At 40.6% G+C, this 15,769-nt stretch overlaps 1 protein-coding gene across 11 annotated transcripts in view; it reads right to left on the bottom strand.

Moving 5' to 3' along the window:
* The window catches only part of ctnnd2b (catenin (cadherin-associated protein), delta 2b), a 153,573-nt gene that overhangs the window by 37,888 nt on the left and 99,916 nt on the right, over positions 1 to 15,769 (bottom strand). For 8 of the 11 annotated variants that reach the window (XM_077537232.1, XM_077537198.1, XM_077537160.1 and 5 more), the window contains one exon: positions 14,665 to 14,721. The exons of the other annotated variants lie outside the window; for them this stretch is intronic. In XM_077537232.1, the coding sequence (XP_077393358.1) occupies positions 14,665 to 14,721 (57 nt within the window). The remainder of the gene's footprint in view (positions 1 to 14,664; positions 14,722 to 15,769) is intronic. 11 annotated transcript variants of the gene reach the window in all.

Genomic DNA, 15,769 nt, shown 5'->3' on the forward strand with positions numbered 1-15,769 from the left:
ACTGACTCCACTATTCTCCTCCAACGAGGTCCTAGCTGTAGACAGAAGGCTCCTAGGGAGGGTTACACACTGAACCACGGCCATTAATCTGACCCTTTCTAGTAATCACCATGAAATAATATTTTTCTGTGATTTCCTCCCCACTCAACACCACCATTTTAGGGATTCCCTGGTTGAAACTGCACAAACCCAACATAGACTGGTTCACAGGTAATAGTCGGAACTGGAGCAACTACTGCCACGCCCACTGTCTAAAGTCAGCTGTACCCGTCAGAACCCCTAGCTCCGCCCACTCCTCAGAAATTATGGAGTAATGTGAACACCATGATTTTAAAGGCATTTTTTTTTTAGTAAAGACTTGGCATGCTCCCTTCCACCTCATTGGCCTTATGACTGTGCTAGAGACTTGCTCCTCGGGGCTCCAGTCTCTACCCACAGACTATACAACCTGACCAAACCCGAACGGGAAGTAATGGAAAAATATATTACTGAATCACTAGCTGCAGGACTTATAAAACACTCATCATTTCCATTGGGCGCAGGATTTTTCTCTGTAGAAAAGGACATAACCATGCACCCTTGCATTGACTACACCGGCTTAAACACAATCACAGTAAAGAACAAGTATCGTCTGCCACTTCTGGACTCCGCATTCAGCCCGCTCCATGACGCAATCGTGTTCACCAAATTGGACCTCCGAAACGCCTACCGCCTGGTGACAATCCACAACGGCGATGAATGGGGAAACCTGCCTTCAATACTCATTTGGGACATTTTGAGTACTTGGTCATGCCCTTTGGGTTCAGAAACGCTCCAGCAGTATACCAGTCATTAATGAATGATGTACTTGAAGACCTGCTAAATAAGAATGTTTGTATACCTTGATGACACTTTTGTCTTCTCTCGATCACAGAAGGAGCATGTTGATCACGTGAGGGATGTCCTCAGGAGGCTGCTAGAAACTAAGTTGTTTGACAAAGCCGAGAAATGCAAATTTAATATTTCCACTGTTAGGTTCTTGGGCTATGTGGTAGAAAAGGGGAAACTCAGAGCTGACCCACACCAAAATTGAAGCAGTCAAGGAGTGGCCTGTGCCTGCCAATCGTAAGCAGTTGCAACATTTCCTTTGGGTTCGCTAATTTCTATAGAAGATTTATCCGCAACTACAGCAGTAGCGCAGCTCCTCTCATGAAATTGACTGGCAACAAACTTCGATGTTCAATGTGCTTTTGACCGGCTGAAAGACGTCTGTAAATGCCCCTGTTCTCATCCACCCAGATCCCGAGCAGCAGTTTGTGGTAGAGGTAGACGCGTCTGATTCAGGAGTGGGGTCCGTCCTCCCTCAGCGCCTGCCTGCTGACCAAAGTCTACACCCCTGTGCCTACTTCGCTCAACGCATTTCCCCAGTAGAGTAGAACTATGATGTGGGGAACTGTGAACTGCTGGCAGTGGTCCGAGCACTTCAGGAGTGGCGGCATTGGCTGGAGGGTATGGCATAACCCTCTAGTGTTTGGACGGACCACAAGAACGTGTCCTGCCTTTTGCTCTGCTAAGCCACTGAACTACCAACTGGCTCGTTGGGCTCTCTTCCTCGAGCGCGTGGTTTTCACATTTACCTACTTCCCCGGTTCCCAGAACCTGAAACCTGACACCCTCTCCCGGCAGTTCATCACTGGCGAGGAAGAGAAACATGGGCACGATCCTCTCTCTGAGTGTGTGGTTGGGGCGGTCCGGTGGCAGGTGGAGCAGGATGTTCTCGATGCACTGGCAATCACCCAGCTCCAGATGGATGTCCTCCAGGGACACTGTTCGTCCCACCTGCCATCAGGACACCTGTGCTCCTCTGGGGGTATGCTTCAAAAATCGCGTGCCACCTTGGGGTCCACCGGACACTCTCTCTGATCCAGCAGCGCTTCTGGTGGCCAACCATGGTTGCAGATGCTCGAGCCTCATCCTCTGTTTGCGCACGCAACAAGCCTTCCCATTAAGCCCCGGCGGGCCTCTTGCGCCCCTTACCCATTACTTCTCGGCACAGTACTTCTTGTGCTTCTTCCCTGAGTAAGGTGATTTTCTGTTGATACTTCTGAGAAAAAAATATACTGTTTGCTCCTGTCCTCTCTGCATTCTGGGTCCTGGCCTTGTTTTTGCCTCATGGTACCTAACAACAGTTAACCTGCCATGCATGTCTTTGGAATGTTGGAAGAGACCGGAGTACCCGGAGAAGACCCACGCAGGCACGGAAAGAACATGCAAACTCCACCCAGGAAGGCCGGACCCTGGACTCAATCTTGCGTCCTCAGCACTGGGAGGCGGACATGCTAATCAGTCAGCCACCCTTCTACAACATGCGTAAGCCTACTATTAATTTTTTGTGGATATGATATGTGTCATGTTTCGGTTTTTTGGGTTGGGTTTTTGTTTTATTTTGGTGAGTGTTGGTTGTCTGGTGTTCCTGTCTTCTTCCCCAGTCTCGTTATGGTTAACCTTGTCCACCTGCTTGTGTCTTTCCTTCCTGGTGTGTATTGCTGATTGGTTACCCCTCCCTGCTGTGTCTCCCAGGTGTGTCCTGTTATTGTCATTAGTGTTGGTATAAGGGAGTGGTGTTTGTCTCACGCGGGTGTGGGAGCATTGTTTGAATGTCTGCATGTTTAGTCACAGTGGTGTCTTTTGTTACCAAGTCTACCAAGTCATCCAAGCCTTCCAAGTCTTCAAAGTCTTCCACGCCAAGTCTGCTAAGTCTTCCACGCCAAGTCTTCCACGCCAAGTCTTCCACGCCAAGTCTTCCACGCCAAGTCTGCTAAGTCTTCCGCGCCAAGTCTTCCACGCCAAGTCTTCCACGCCAAGTCTGCTAAGTCTTCCACGACAAGTCTGCTAAGTCTTCCACGACAAGTCTGCTAAGTCTTCCACGCCAAGTCTGCTAAGTCTTCCACGCCAAGTCTTCCACGCCAAGTCTTCCACGCCAAGTCTTCCACGCCAAGTCTTCCACGCCAAGTCTTACACGCCAAGTCTTCCACGCCAAGTCTTCCACGCCAAGTCTGCTAAGTCTTCCACGCCAAGTCTTCCACGCCAAGTCTGCTAAGTCTTCCACGCCAAGTCTTCCACGCCAAGTCTCTGCATCACGCCACGCCAAGTCTCTGCATCACGCCACGCCAAGTCTCCGCCATGATCAGTCTCCACATCAAGCCATGTCTGCTCGCTTTCTGTCCTGTCCAGTCCTTCACCCTCATGATAAATAAAGTTCCTTACATCTTCCATCCTGTTTGTTTTCCTGCCTGTTTCCTCCGCTTTTGGGTCCATCCATACCCCCACCGTAACAATATGCAGGAAAAACATATTACCCAAATGACATTAAAATTTTGAGAGAGTTGATTTCTGTGAACAATGCACAAAATCAGTTCTTACACTTGTTCAGCAATTTCGTGCCATCCTTGAATGGTAATTCTTACAGAAGAGAACTCTGCAATGGTGGGGGGAAAAAAATAAAAAAATCAGTGTGGTTATTTTCTTGTTTTGCCTCATTTCCAATCGTTTACATTTTTACACATTGAGAAATGTATGAAAGATAAAATTAAGAGCATCTTAATCTTTCTTAAGTGTTTTGTACATATGCACAAACTTTTTCCATATCTAATATTTTGTCATACATCTGGTTAGGAAGTTCATGCGCTCATGTGGCCCCTGAGTAGCACTGATGGAAAAATTGCCCAGCCCGAGTTAGATTATTCAAAACTGCCCAATCTGATCATTTTCAGACAATCTAATAGCATAGACGTTAGCAATAGAGAATTCCCAACTTGCTCCTGAATTAAGAAGTCAAACAACGTCTTCTCTATTACACATTATTTTTCTGAATACATTGTCACTGCACCATATTTCAATCTAGAATGATTTGACTGTGTGGCAGGGGCACTAACAACACACAGGGGCCTATTACTTTATTTCCAACACTGTTCTTGTTCATTGGCTGTTCGATGAAGTTGAGGGCAGAGCTGATGTTCATCTACACTACTCATTCATGACCATTTGTAATGTCTAACGCTCTTATTCATACTGCATAGTGAACACATTACAGTGACATGATGTGCTTTTTCATGACAAACTTTATGCATTCAGGTAGTCAGGGTCACATTTTGTGCATCAATTCTGTGAACGGAAAAGCTAATTCAACATAACAGGTTCTTTCAAGTGCAAATGAGACTTTTCCTCCATTAGCCACATTTACTTTCATTTGAGCCTGCCAAAGATTTACTTAATGCATTAGCTCACAGGCACAATTTAAGTGCTTACACACATTCATACGCACGCACACAAACATGCATACGTACCCATGCACCCACAGGCAAGCGCACTAACCCTATAAATATGCGAACGTCGGGTGTGTGATGAAAGAAAAACAAATAATTAATGTGAGAATGATGTGACAAGAGAGAATAGCGAAATCAGAGTGGAGTTGAAGGGGAGCTCAGGTTGATCAGATATTGACAAGCTTCCTTCTTTTGTGAGACTTATCAATAATCAAAATAGATAAAAGCGTCCTCTTTCTTGGGACCAGCTGAAAGTGGATCATTCCATTTTATCCCAGTTAGTGATTTTAGTATTGTAAATTACAGAACAGAGGACATGGTGGGAGGATGAGATTTTGCTATGATTTTTTTCTGTTTTGCCTTCAATAACAATACTTTTGATCTTAAACATATTCTCTATGTGATTAGGGAGCTGTTTATAATACAATTTATACATTAGAAGTGCAATTTTCTGCTGTTTGCTTGTTTATATGTTCAATCAATCAAATCAAATCAAATTTTATAATTTACTAAGTCCTCAAATTTTAAAGCTCTTAACTTATTAAATAACCCATTTAATGTTTCTCGGAGTTCTAAGGTGTTTTGGTTGCACATATGGAGAAGATACATTTTTCTTCTTCAGAGTAAACCATTTTACATGCAGTTTATTCTGAATGTGGGATCAGAGAAATCCCCATGGACATGCTCACATTTGAAAATATGAACACAGATAGAAATGCAGACACCACAAGCCAAAATTTAGAATACAGCTAAGGGAAAGCACAGGCTCGCATCGAGCATTTACACATTCAAAGTATCTAGCATTTTAATTTTTTGCACTTGTGTGTCTTTCCCCCCCACTTACGCTCAGATTATTATGATTATTTTTACATTTCCCCCCCACTTTACTTTCAAGCCTATTTCAATTGAAACTTGCCACAGCTGCAACATTAACATAATGTAAACACTGCAGTGGCATGGCCCCCAATAAATATAATCAGAGTTGACATAGCCTAGTGCAGGTCACCTTGTGGGTTAATTGTCCAATAAGTCTTCAAATGCTCAAGCTGAGCAAGCAGGCAGATGTGTGTGTGTGTGTGGGCGTGTGTGTGTGTGGGTGTGTGTGTGTGTGTGTGTGTGTGTGCGTGCGTGTTTGTTTGTGTCTATTACGTTTCATTAGAGAGTCGAGCAGTAACACCACAAGCATCTGTATGAAGAATTGGACTATCAATCAGTAAACACTATCATTTAATTAAAAAGATGTTACGGAATGATTCATTTGAGATGAACGAAATATAAACCACAGGCAGGGATGTAAAATGAGCATGCAGCAAGTAATGCGAATGTCCAAGGAGGCAGAGCCGGGGGGAGACCGCCCAGGGCGCAGGCTGTGAGGGTGCCCCCACCAATTAATTCATTAATTACTGGATCACTCTTGATTAGACACACTCCTTTATGAGAAAAAAAAAAAAAAGATGGTAATGGTTAATACTGAAGCGGTCGCGTATTGTTTGGCCAAGATAAACAATCTGCGGTGTTTATTTTACCGTGACCGGTAATTCGCCATCTATTTCACGTGAGTTTGTGAAGCTAACCGACCGCTAAGCTAACATGCTCTCAAAGAGACGGCGTGTGCGTTGCTCTCGCACAGTGGCCTATCCATGCACATTTGTGTTTTTCATACCCGCTAGTAATGTCTACAAGCAATGACGGCATTTTCTCGCTCCTCTGATTAAACAATCACAGACATTGACGGCAAAATAACGCTCGAGGAGGGTTGCCGCCAGTTGCGGCAAAAATAACCAGTGCCTAAACAATCGCAGAGGGAAAACATTTTTTGAACAATACACTTGCCTGCAATGTACAAAGCATGATGCCACAAACTGGCTGCTGCCGTATCATTGGCGATCGTCGACACGAGGATCAACCACACAGGAGAAAATAATTGACTTTTTTGACTCATGCAATTTGCCACTGACTTCTGAAAGTATGTGCTTTCATTGTATTTGCTAAGTAAATTCTGTTAGAATTTACAGGGTAAACACTACCTGGCCTGTTTATTCTTTGTTGATATATTTGCACTTTGTTTAGATTTCAATTGTGGGGAAAAAAAGGTGGCTTAAATATTTTTGCTGCAATAAAAGTGCTATTATTCCAAAGTGTCAATCACAAATCTATTTTAGTAATTATTACCAATATCGTCACCGCAAATTTCTTTGAAATATTGTAATATAATTTTTAGACCATATCACCCACCCCTAATGGTCCATACATTCAATATGTACCAACCAGGATGTCGCCTGGTAACTAATACATAAACAACATCAGAAAACAAGAACAAGAGAAAAGACTATGCATACGTTATTGGACAAAGAGAGCGTGGTAAACAAAACACGATGACCACATAAAGCAAAAGGACAGAAACACAGCCTCGAATAGCAAACGCCTGAGTAAAAAGTGGCACATCACAGTGGATCAAACTCAAAACTTAATTCCTAAGGCAATGATCTACTTCAGGCAAGCACACATACAATATACATGTGAATATATAGGGAATGGTGTAGCTATTCTGGGACCAAATTACCAGCAGCTGCTAAAATTTGTCAGACTCAAGAGCAAAAAGAGTTTTCTTCTTCTCCTCCTTATGGCCTGCCAAGAAGAATTGCACTATAACGGTTCATTCATTCGCTATGAATGTCAGCCCACAGCATTATTAGTTTTTGTTCAGTTGCTCGGTCTTCTTGCTGCGAATGTGTGTTCCAGAAAAAAAGGGAACACGAAGGTGATGTGCTCCCAGCCCAAAACACTGTGTGACAATATCACAGCTGGATAATCTGTGATCATCTGTGAACATCAAGCAACAGCAAGTTTAACGTAAGAATTGCAGGTTGTTTTTTTTTCTTATGTGTACATCCCGTGTTTTTTTTTGTTTTTTGCTTTTTTACAGATTTCTATTAAAATGCATGGAGTAATGTCAATCAAGAACCCATTAAGTCTTAATGGGGTGTCAAACATAAGGCCCGCGGGCCGGATCAGGCCCGCAAATGGGTTTAATCCGGCCCGCGAGATAATTTTGTTAAAGGAACACTTTACTTATTGATCCATTTTTAGCAGCAAAAAGTTGCTACTTTTTCAATAATTAATTTGGTGACGTGATTATTTTTTTATGTACATTTAATAACTTTTAAACCGATGTTAAAATGAATCGAACGCCGGCATGTTTGTTACACGTGACTAAATAACCCGGATGTTTACGTCACTAGTGTGTAAACGCTACACGATGGAAGCGCTATGCAACGCAGCCGTGCATCTAGCGTCAAACCCGGAAGGATTAAACCTTATCGCTTCGATCCAACACGACAAAATAACCCTACCGAAGGAAAGTCTGCCTTGGATGTGAAAGTTGTGGCGCCAGATGGTCTTTTCGGGCACAAAATAAACTTTAACGAACGAGTGAATCAGGCGGGGGGTGGTGCGGGAGCTGCACAGGAATGGACAATCCGCTAATGAATGTGTGCTGTCTGGAAATGAAAGAACTCGAGGATCGGTTCCTTGCGGACAATCTCAACTGCCAATATCCAACAGGTAAAGTGACACACAGCACGAGCAATGCAAAACGTGTGGAACTGACGAACTATTTCAGGAAAAAGAAAAAATAGTAAAATTAAATGTATCATCGTTACAGCGCCCAACCTCCCCTAGCTGTTTTTTTTTCTTTTCTTTTTTTGCGTAGCGTCCCGATGATGTAAACGAAAGCTTGCAAGAAGGTTGTGTATTAACCGTGTTTATTTATAGACAGAATGAAGTAAGGAAATGCGAGACGCCGTTACCTAGGCTGGTTACCACAGGAAGAACAGCGGGACAGAACACAAATGTAGTACGTCGCACATGACACATGATAATGACACTAATCCACATTCTATAATTTTTTGGTTAAAATAAGATTATGAACATGGTCAGTTTGTTTAGTATAAACAACTTACGAGCTAATAAAACATAACGTCCTCGTCCCCGTACTTGTCGATGTTCACACTCAAATGAATTATGAAATAAAACAGTCCGTGCAGTATAATAACAAATGCCCCCCCACCCCCGAAACATGCCTACCTTTCGCTTTAAATTTGCTTCGCTTCTCCGAGATCTTTCAGTGGCCGTAGGTAGACCTCGATGTGTGCCGACTGTTGTGAGAGTGAAGGCTCCGTGTTGCTAGCAGTTGCGGAAGTAGCCGCCAGAGATCCTCCATCGGCTTGATTATTTCCCACGTCTGGTTCTTTAAAGATACTCGGTACTGCGTTGGGCTTTAGTATTAGGCGTGTGGCGTACCCCATCTCAAATTGTAACATATTTTCGAAGTCCTCATGCCTGAAATGTTCGCTGCGCGCACGCCTGCTTGTCCTTCGGGAGGTTGACAGCACTTAGCAAACAAACCATTGTCTACTCAAGTCGTTTTTTTGTTTTGTTTTTTTTTTTTTTTTTTTAGGGGGGTCTCGCGGGTTTTTCCTTGCCGACGCCTTGCAAAATTTTGCAATACACAAAGGCATAAGTGACAGTTTGTGTCCTCCTCGTTGTTATGTCTGCGTGAACTACTGTTCGCCAAGCGAGTATACACACTTGTTACGTCACCACTCGGGGGCGTTCCAACACGGAAGTACTTCTATGTTGAAGAAAAGTTAAATAAATCAATATAAGGGTGTATTCTTCAGCTCTTATGCATTTTTCGTAGCTAAACTAACTATTTACTGCCGATCAAGCCATACATGTAAAATTAAAGGAGCCTTCCTTTAAGTAAAAAAAAATAAATAAATAAAAATTAAAATTTGTAATGTCCGACTAATTAATCAGCCAGCCCAATCAAAACATATAACTTTGTAATTTCACAAGCAGTCCTCAGATGACCAATGCAACTTGTCCAGGGAATCGTCGTCCGGGATGTCATTATTTTACACACAACTTTAACTACAGTTTGTTTAATTATTATTATTATTTTTTTGTAATCATACACCAACATAAATGTGTTAAATACGACACAAATTCAATTACTGGTAACACAAATAGATATGACAAGGATAAACGTCCTTATAACATCATTAACTGCGCCATGCAGTGCATTCTGGGAACAATATATATGCAAAACAGGTCGATTTCACACGTCCAGAATGTATACCGGCAAAGTGTTGCTGTGTTCTATTTGCATTTGTGTTATTTTTTGGAACAATATGATTACAATTGAGCTCGGTAATTTAGGTCTGGTCTACGAAAATCTGCGTATAAATGACAGCAATTGTTTTTAAGTTATATACCGTTATTTTTCCGATGCGGCCCACTTGATAATATATTTTCCTCCATGCGGCCCCTAAGCTAACGTGAGTTTGACACCCCTGCATAAAGTGTTGGTCTAAAACCAGATGCAATTGCATAGCCCATACATACCCTATCCCACCCACTTACATTGCCTTATTGTATCCCTGAGCCAAAATTGTCCATTATTTGGTCAAAGGAACTTTCTCTTTCATGAGAAAGGAATCTATTTCAAAGCATTCTGTTGTTTATTCAGTTGAACTGGAAAGTTGTGGATTTTGCAATCAGTTGGAACTATTAATGCTATTTTATCATCAAGAAAAATATGTAAGCTGGTCGGAGTCAATTTGTTATGAATGATCAATATGTGTTAATGAGGAGAACATTTATTTATGTTTTGTCATTAATAGGTAATCATTTGACTGCATGGCGCCAGCAACCTTCACTAAACAAAATGAACGACTGTGCTCTGCATGGCAGGCACGTCTGATTTTATTTCTATGAAATACTTTACTTAGGGTGAAGCAGATTGGCTTAAACACATTGCTCTGACACAGTGTTGCTTATTTAAAGAAATCAAGCAGAATAAATCTGCTCACATGACTGCACATAAATGTCCACGTTTTGATGGCAAAATGAATGACCTCATCGCCGATATTTTCACTTCAAGGCACATCAAGCAAATTGTCAAGTGATCTGTGTTGGTTCCTTCGTGTGTTCGCTTTTCTATCAGCTTTTGTGTCTTCTATAAATAAGCTTGTGTTTGTTCAACCCCTCCCTGCTGTTGGGCCTGTGCATTTCTTCAATCTTAACAAAAGGTGGACGAGCAAACAGATTACAGTTAAGGTGAAAGAAAGGAGATCTGGAAAAAGCAAAGCTAAACAACTCTTTGAGAAAGGAATGTTTTTCTCCTCAGCAAAATATCTACATATTACAAGTTTGTGTATACATGCGTGTGTCTTGTGTCACCAAAGAGAGCTTAATGTTCCATTTGGCAAATCAATGGACTGGGACAAAGTAGTGACGGACTGTCAATTCACTCTTTGTTTCTAAGCAACCAGGTGGGTTATTTTTCATGGCCACGTGTCTGTGAAAGCGTGTGTGTGTGTGTTTGTGCCCTGTCACTGGGTGGGAATGCCAGATGACTCATTCCTTGATAGAAAGTGGAACAAACATGCACAATAAAATATAGAAAGGAAAAATACAAACCTAAAAATAAACATGTTTTATCTGATTATATACAAGCATGCTATTTTTTTCAGTGATTAACTCTAGACTTGTGTCAAGAATTTATTTTATTTTTTTTATTGACAAGTTTAATGATGAGTTCTGAGTGAAATTATATGAAGTTTTTCATAACAGAATGTTTTGAGGAGGCAACAACTATTATGTAGATGGCCTGGCTTTTCTTATTATTCACAGCAAGCACTTTGCCAAGCCAAACCTTGACGCGTTCATTCATTGTCACGTTCAATGTGGTTGGAATATGCAAGATCATTTTTGGCTCTGTTGCTATGAACTTCAAGTTTTTTGAATATTCATTGTTGGATCGTAAAAGTAGTGACAATGTAAAGCCTCATCTTAAACGTACGAAATTGGACAGGGAAATATTCTTTCAGTCATGAGGTTTGGCCATTTTGGAATAATCTTAGCAGCGATAAACTGTCCCTCATTGGAAAATTTTCATCCCGCATGGCATAATTGTCCTTTTCATTAGATGTATGATGGTGGAGTCAAATGAACACCTCAGTTATTTATAGACTATTTTGATTAAATGAGTTTGTTTAAATGTACGGTAGTTTGTTCATATTTTTTTTTTAAATGTATGCAATGTTTGATGGCTGACCCTGCTTCTTTGTTTGTTTTTTGTTTACATCATCTCGATACATTTGTTGACATACCAATTTTGATTGTTTTACAAGCATGTTCCTTATATTTGGCAAGATTCACACAACTGGACCCTTTATATTGGGGGATTAAAAATCATTGCAAAAACTAAACAGGGGTAGAAGCTGTAATATCAAATCAAATTTTGACTGGACTTTATTGTCACAAACCACATTTGACAGCAATTAGAGTTTAAAGAGGAAGTCAACCCAACATTTTTCTTTACAATAATATGTTTGCAGCCCCACTAGTCTATACACAGTATTCTAATTAATATCGCATTTGTGGAATAAAGCAGCAAAATCCACTCATTTTATCCATTTCACTGAAACTGACTAGCCTGGCAGGCCACACCCACTTTATTGAACCAAAGAACTTTGGTCTGGTCACTCTGCCGTTGAAAGCTATTTCAGCCCAGCTCAAAATAAACGGTGCAATCAAATTCATTTATTTGCTGTGACGTATTCTTCGTGAGCAACGTCACTCTTCGGTACCGGAAGTCTATCATCACACAAATCATCAAGTTTTTACCACAACAACGATGTAAGACATTCTCTGACATTTCTGTAAGACAGTCTCTCTTTGAGTAGCCATGCTGCATTTATTCCATATCCGCCCACCGTTACTGTTTACTCATGGACTCACATTTGAATATTATATATTTCATATGTACAGTACGTCTGTAGTGTGTTTACTCTTCTTCCACACATGCTTTTATGACGTCATGTTCGCTCTTCGCTGATTGGATCTTTTCTACTGTCTACTTGACAGAAATGTGTGACCAGTGACCAGATTCATCCACTAATTACAGTAATAAGTCTGGTTTCCAGGCTAGAAAGTGGCATCACGGTTGCTCAGCGCTCTGGTGACGACCAATCACGGCTCGGCTCGTGAAAGTCACATGACCAAACTCTCTGAGCCCTTAGTTACTGAGATGTCATTTTCGGTCGACAGCACGTGATAAAATGGTCGTCCCCTGAGATAGATAAAAACGGGTGGATGTTTCTGCTTAATTAATTATATATTGACAAAAAACATTTTAAGATAGAAATACTGTAACTTGCAGGAACTACTGTATATTTGTATTTTTATGGATTAGAGACGGGGGTGGGATTAAATAAGTTTTCTTCTTCCCACTCCCTTTCAGGCAGAATCAAATTTTCCTCTTTTTTTTTCCTCTTATTTATTTTTTCTCTGTTCATATTATGAAACTACAGTATGACTTGTTGCTGCTGTGTTCAACTGTAATACTATTGCCTGAAATAAATGAAAATGATGATGATGATGATGATGATGATGATGATGATATTCCACACGCACATTATTAATCAGAATGCTATGTTTAGACTAGTGGAGATGATCAGTTTTTAGATCTTATCAAATTGTGTTCCCTTGTAACAACTGCGGATCAAAATGAACCTAATCTACTTTTAGCAAAAAAAAAAAAAAAAAAAAAAAAAGAAGAGAGAGTCCAGATTGCGGCCATACACACTGTCCCCTCTTTAAAACTTGTTGGAAACTCTTGTTCTTTACGTGGTCGCATTTGATTGTTTTTTTGTTGAGTATTTATGTATGTATTTATTTATTTACACCGAACCACCTGTGCAACAAGTGTTTCCATAACTTACACAAACACCAACTAATAATAATAATAATAATAATAATAATAATAATAATAATAATAATAATAATAATAATAATAATAATAATAATAGGAATAAGCGGTTTGGAAAATTGATGGATGGATTATAAAATGTACGGTCTATAACAGAGATTTTGTTGTTGTTGCTGTCGTCATTGTTGAAATTCATGTCTGATAAACTGCTGCTGGTACAGCTCTGACAAGGAGCACAATATGTCAAAATACAACAGCAAAAGACCAGAATGTAAATTGTTCCTTTGTTGCTGAGCTGTAGAATTGTGACATACTAAATTGTGGCTATTGTAATTGATATTGCCCCATCACTGGGTCACTGCTGTTTTATTTTGGTTGTACCTTGAAGTATTGCAATTTGTCTGACATTATACAGTTACAGTTGTTCTGTAGCCATTTTCAACTTAATCACGACTTACTGATTTTAAGCTTCATTCTTTGCTAATTTAGTAGCCATTGTTTGTACTTTGTGAAAAGTCAAACTTGAAACAGCGGCAAACAGATTCCCATATTGATGTCAAACAAAGAAGATGAGAAAACCACATGTGTGCTAGCTATGATATGACAGCACGGTAAGGTTGATTAAGTGACACACACCACTACACACTGAGGCTAGAAGTGAATAGCACATCCCCACGCACACATTAATAAACATAAAAAGGGAACACTGACGCGTATGAGCGCGAAAGACAAAACGTTTGGCTTGGGTCAGATCAGTTCTAGCACAAGTCTTTCATTACTTTAGCAATGCAGTACAGAATATGGCGTCAGAGGCTGCCTCAGCACCAAAATGTCTTGATTTGCTAGAACACAATCAATCCATCTACAAATCAATCACTCAGTCAGCAACCCCTACCAACCAAAACATCATCTACTAAATAACTCAATGACTGGCATTTATCATGTAAATAATAAATAGATGTTGTCTTATGCTGTATCCAAATAAAACTACATCCAGCTGCTAAAATGGCAATTGAACAAAATACTGAGAGTGTCAATCACAAAATATTCTCAAAAATGAGTGACCAAAGCACACAGACAATGAAAACATGTCTGGCTATATGAAGAGATGAAAGTGACGATGAAGGGACTGGAGCTAGCAGGACAGCCAAAGGAGAGAATGATGGCTTATTTATCTCAACAGAGTCTCTGTTCAGTCAAAAGTCTCCAAATGTGAAAATAGCCTAGTTAGTGATTTAATCCCATGATTGACATTAAATGAAGGGATTTGTTTGTAACTATATCAAAAGATCCTGTCTAATTATGAGTTATTTTAGTCTGCAGAAGAAGTAATCTCAGTGTTGCCACAATTTGGTGCCGAGAACTTTAAAAAGGCAGCATCTGTTCTTCAAGCGGAAACCGGGCTCATTTGATGGTGATTCCTGTTTAATATGCAAAATGCACATGGGTGATAATACAAATGGAAATGTCCGATTAACACTTGTGTCTGTGTCATTAAGCGAAGATGGACAGATTCAGTGAATGAGAAAAAGGTAAGATAGATGAACAGAATGTGTAGATATAAATAAATAGCAGGATTACTTTGTCATTCTTTGCTCGGCTTGATTTTGATTCCACACAAGGAATTCAGGGTCGTACCTATCGAGGTAGAGAGAAACAAGAGAGAGGTATACGTTGGCTGTCTGTCAAGAAAAGTGTAATCAGTAACTGTCAGCGTAGTGATGATTAGTAAAGCGGCTAGACTTGACTTTCTATCAGCATTTAGTTATCAGGCAGTGGCGGAGGAGGAGTGCATGCACACAGAGCAGGTGGTGGAAGATGACGATGTTATGGTTGCTTTTATTTTCACATTAACACTCGAACTGCCATCAGTACATTTCATTTGAGGAGCGACTAACAAAGCAACTTAAATACTGTCTGCAGAAATGTAATTCATTGCAATTTTTTTGTTTGTTTTGTTTTTGTTTTTTACATTTTTAGATGACACCTAACAGCTGTCATGGGTCTACTGTCAGTTTAACATTTGTACCTAATATTATGTGCCCGTTCAGTCATCTCTAACTATCCAATTACTACAACTTGGGCAACTGCATATGACTTATGATGACTGTACATGTGAAAACAAAGCATGCACCACAATTCTGTACTTGAGATGTGTCATATGAGTGCATACAAGTGGTTGCCGGAAGCGACACGTCAACGATGCTGAAGCTTGAGAGTGAACCAACAGACAACGTGGGTGCAATGTGCAGGAGAGCCAAGAGGAACGATGATGGCAGGAGGAAAGAGCAATGGCGACGACATGAGAAAGCCCGAAGAGATAATCTCTCATTAAAAAGAACACAATGGTGGAAAACAAGAAAAAAAAAATGGTGGGGCCTAGGCTGACATTCCACAAGCGTAACAACTTGAATTGGCTTGTGTCGCCATTCGACAGCTTGTTTGTAGAGTCTAAGGAAGAATATCTTGGACCGATCTTGTTTCACACTCTCAATATCTAAAACCAGACTTGATGCTCTTTCCTCATGAACTCTCTACCTCGTGCGAAACTAACACATTCCTCATTACTGCAAACAAAAACTGAAATTGGACCTTTGGTGTGTGTGCAGGCGATCTGTAATGTCAAGCAAACTAGAAAGGACAGTGAAAGATGTGGTTTGATGTGTGCATCATACTAAAGCCCAGA

The sequence above is a fragment of the Festucalex cinctus genome, chromosome 1 (genome assembly GCF_051991245.1).
Source record: "Festucalex cinctus isolate MCC-2025b chromosome 1, RoL_Fcin_1.0, whole genome shotgun sequence".
NCBI classification, from domain to species: domain Eukaryota; kingdom Metazoa; phylum Chordata; class Actinopteri; order Syngnathiformes; family Syngnathidae; genus Festucalex; species Festucalex cinctus.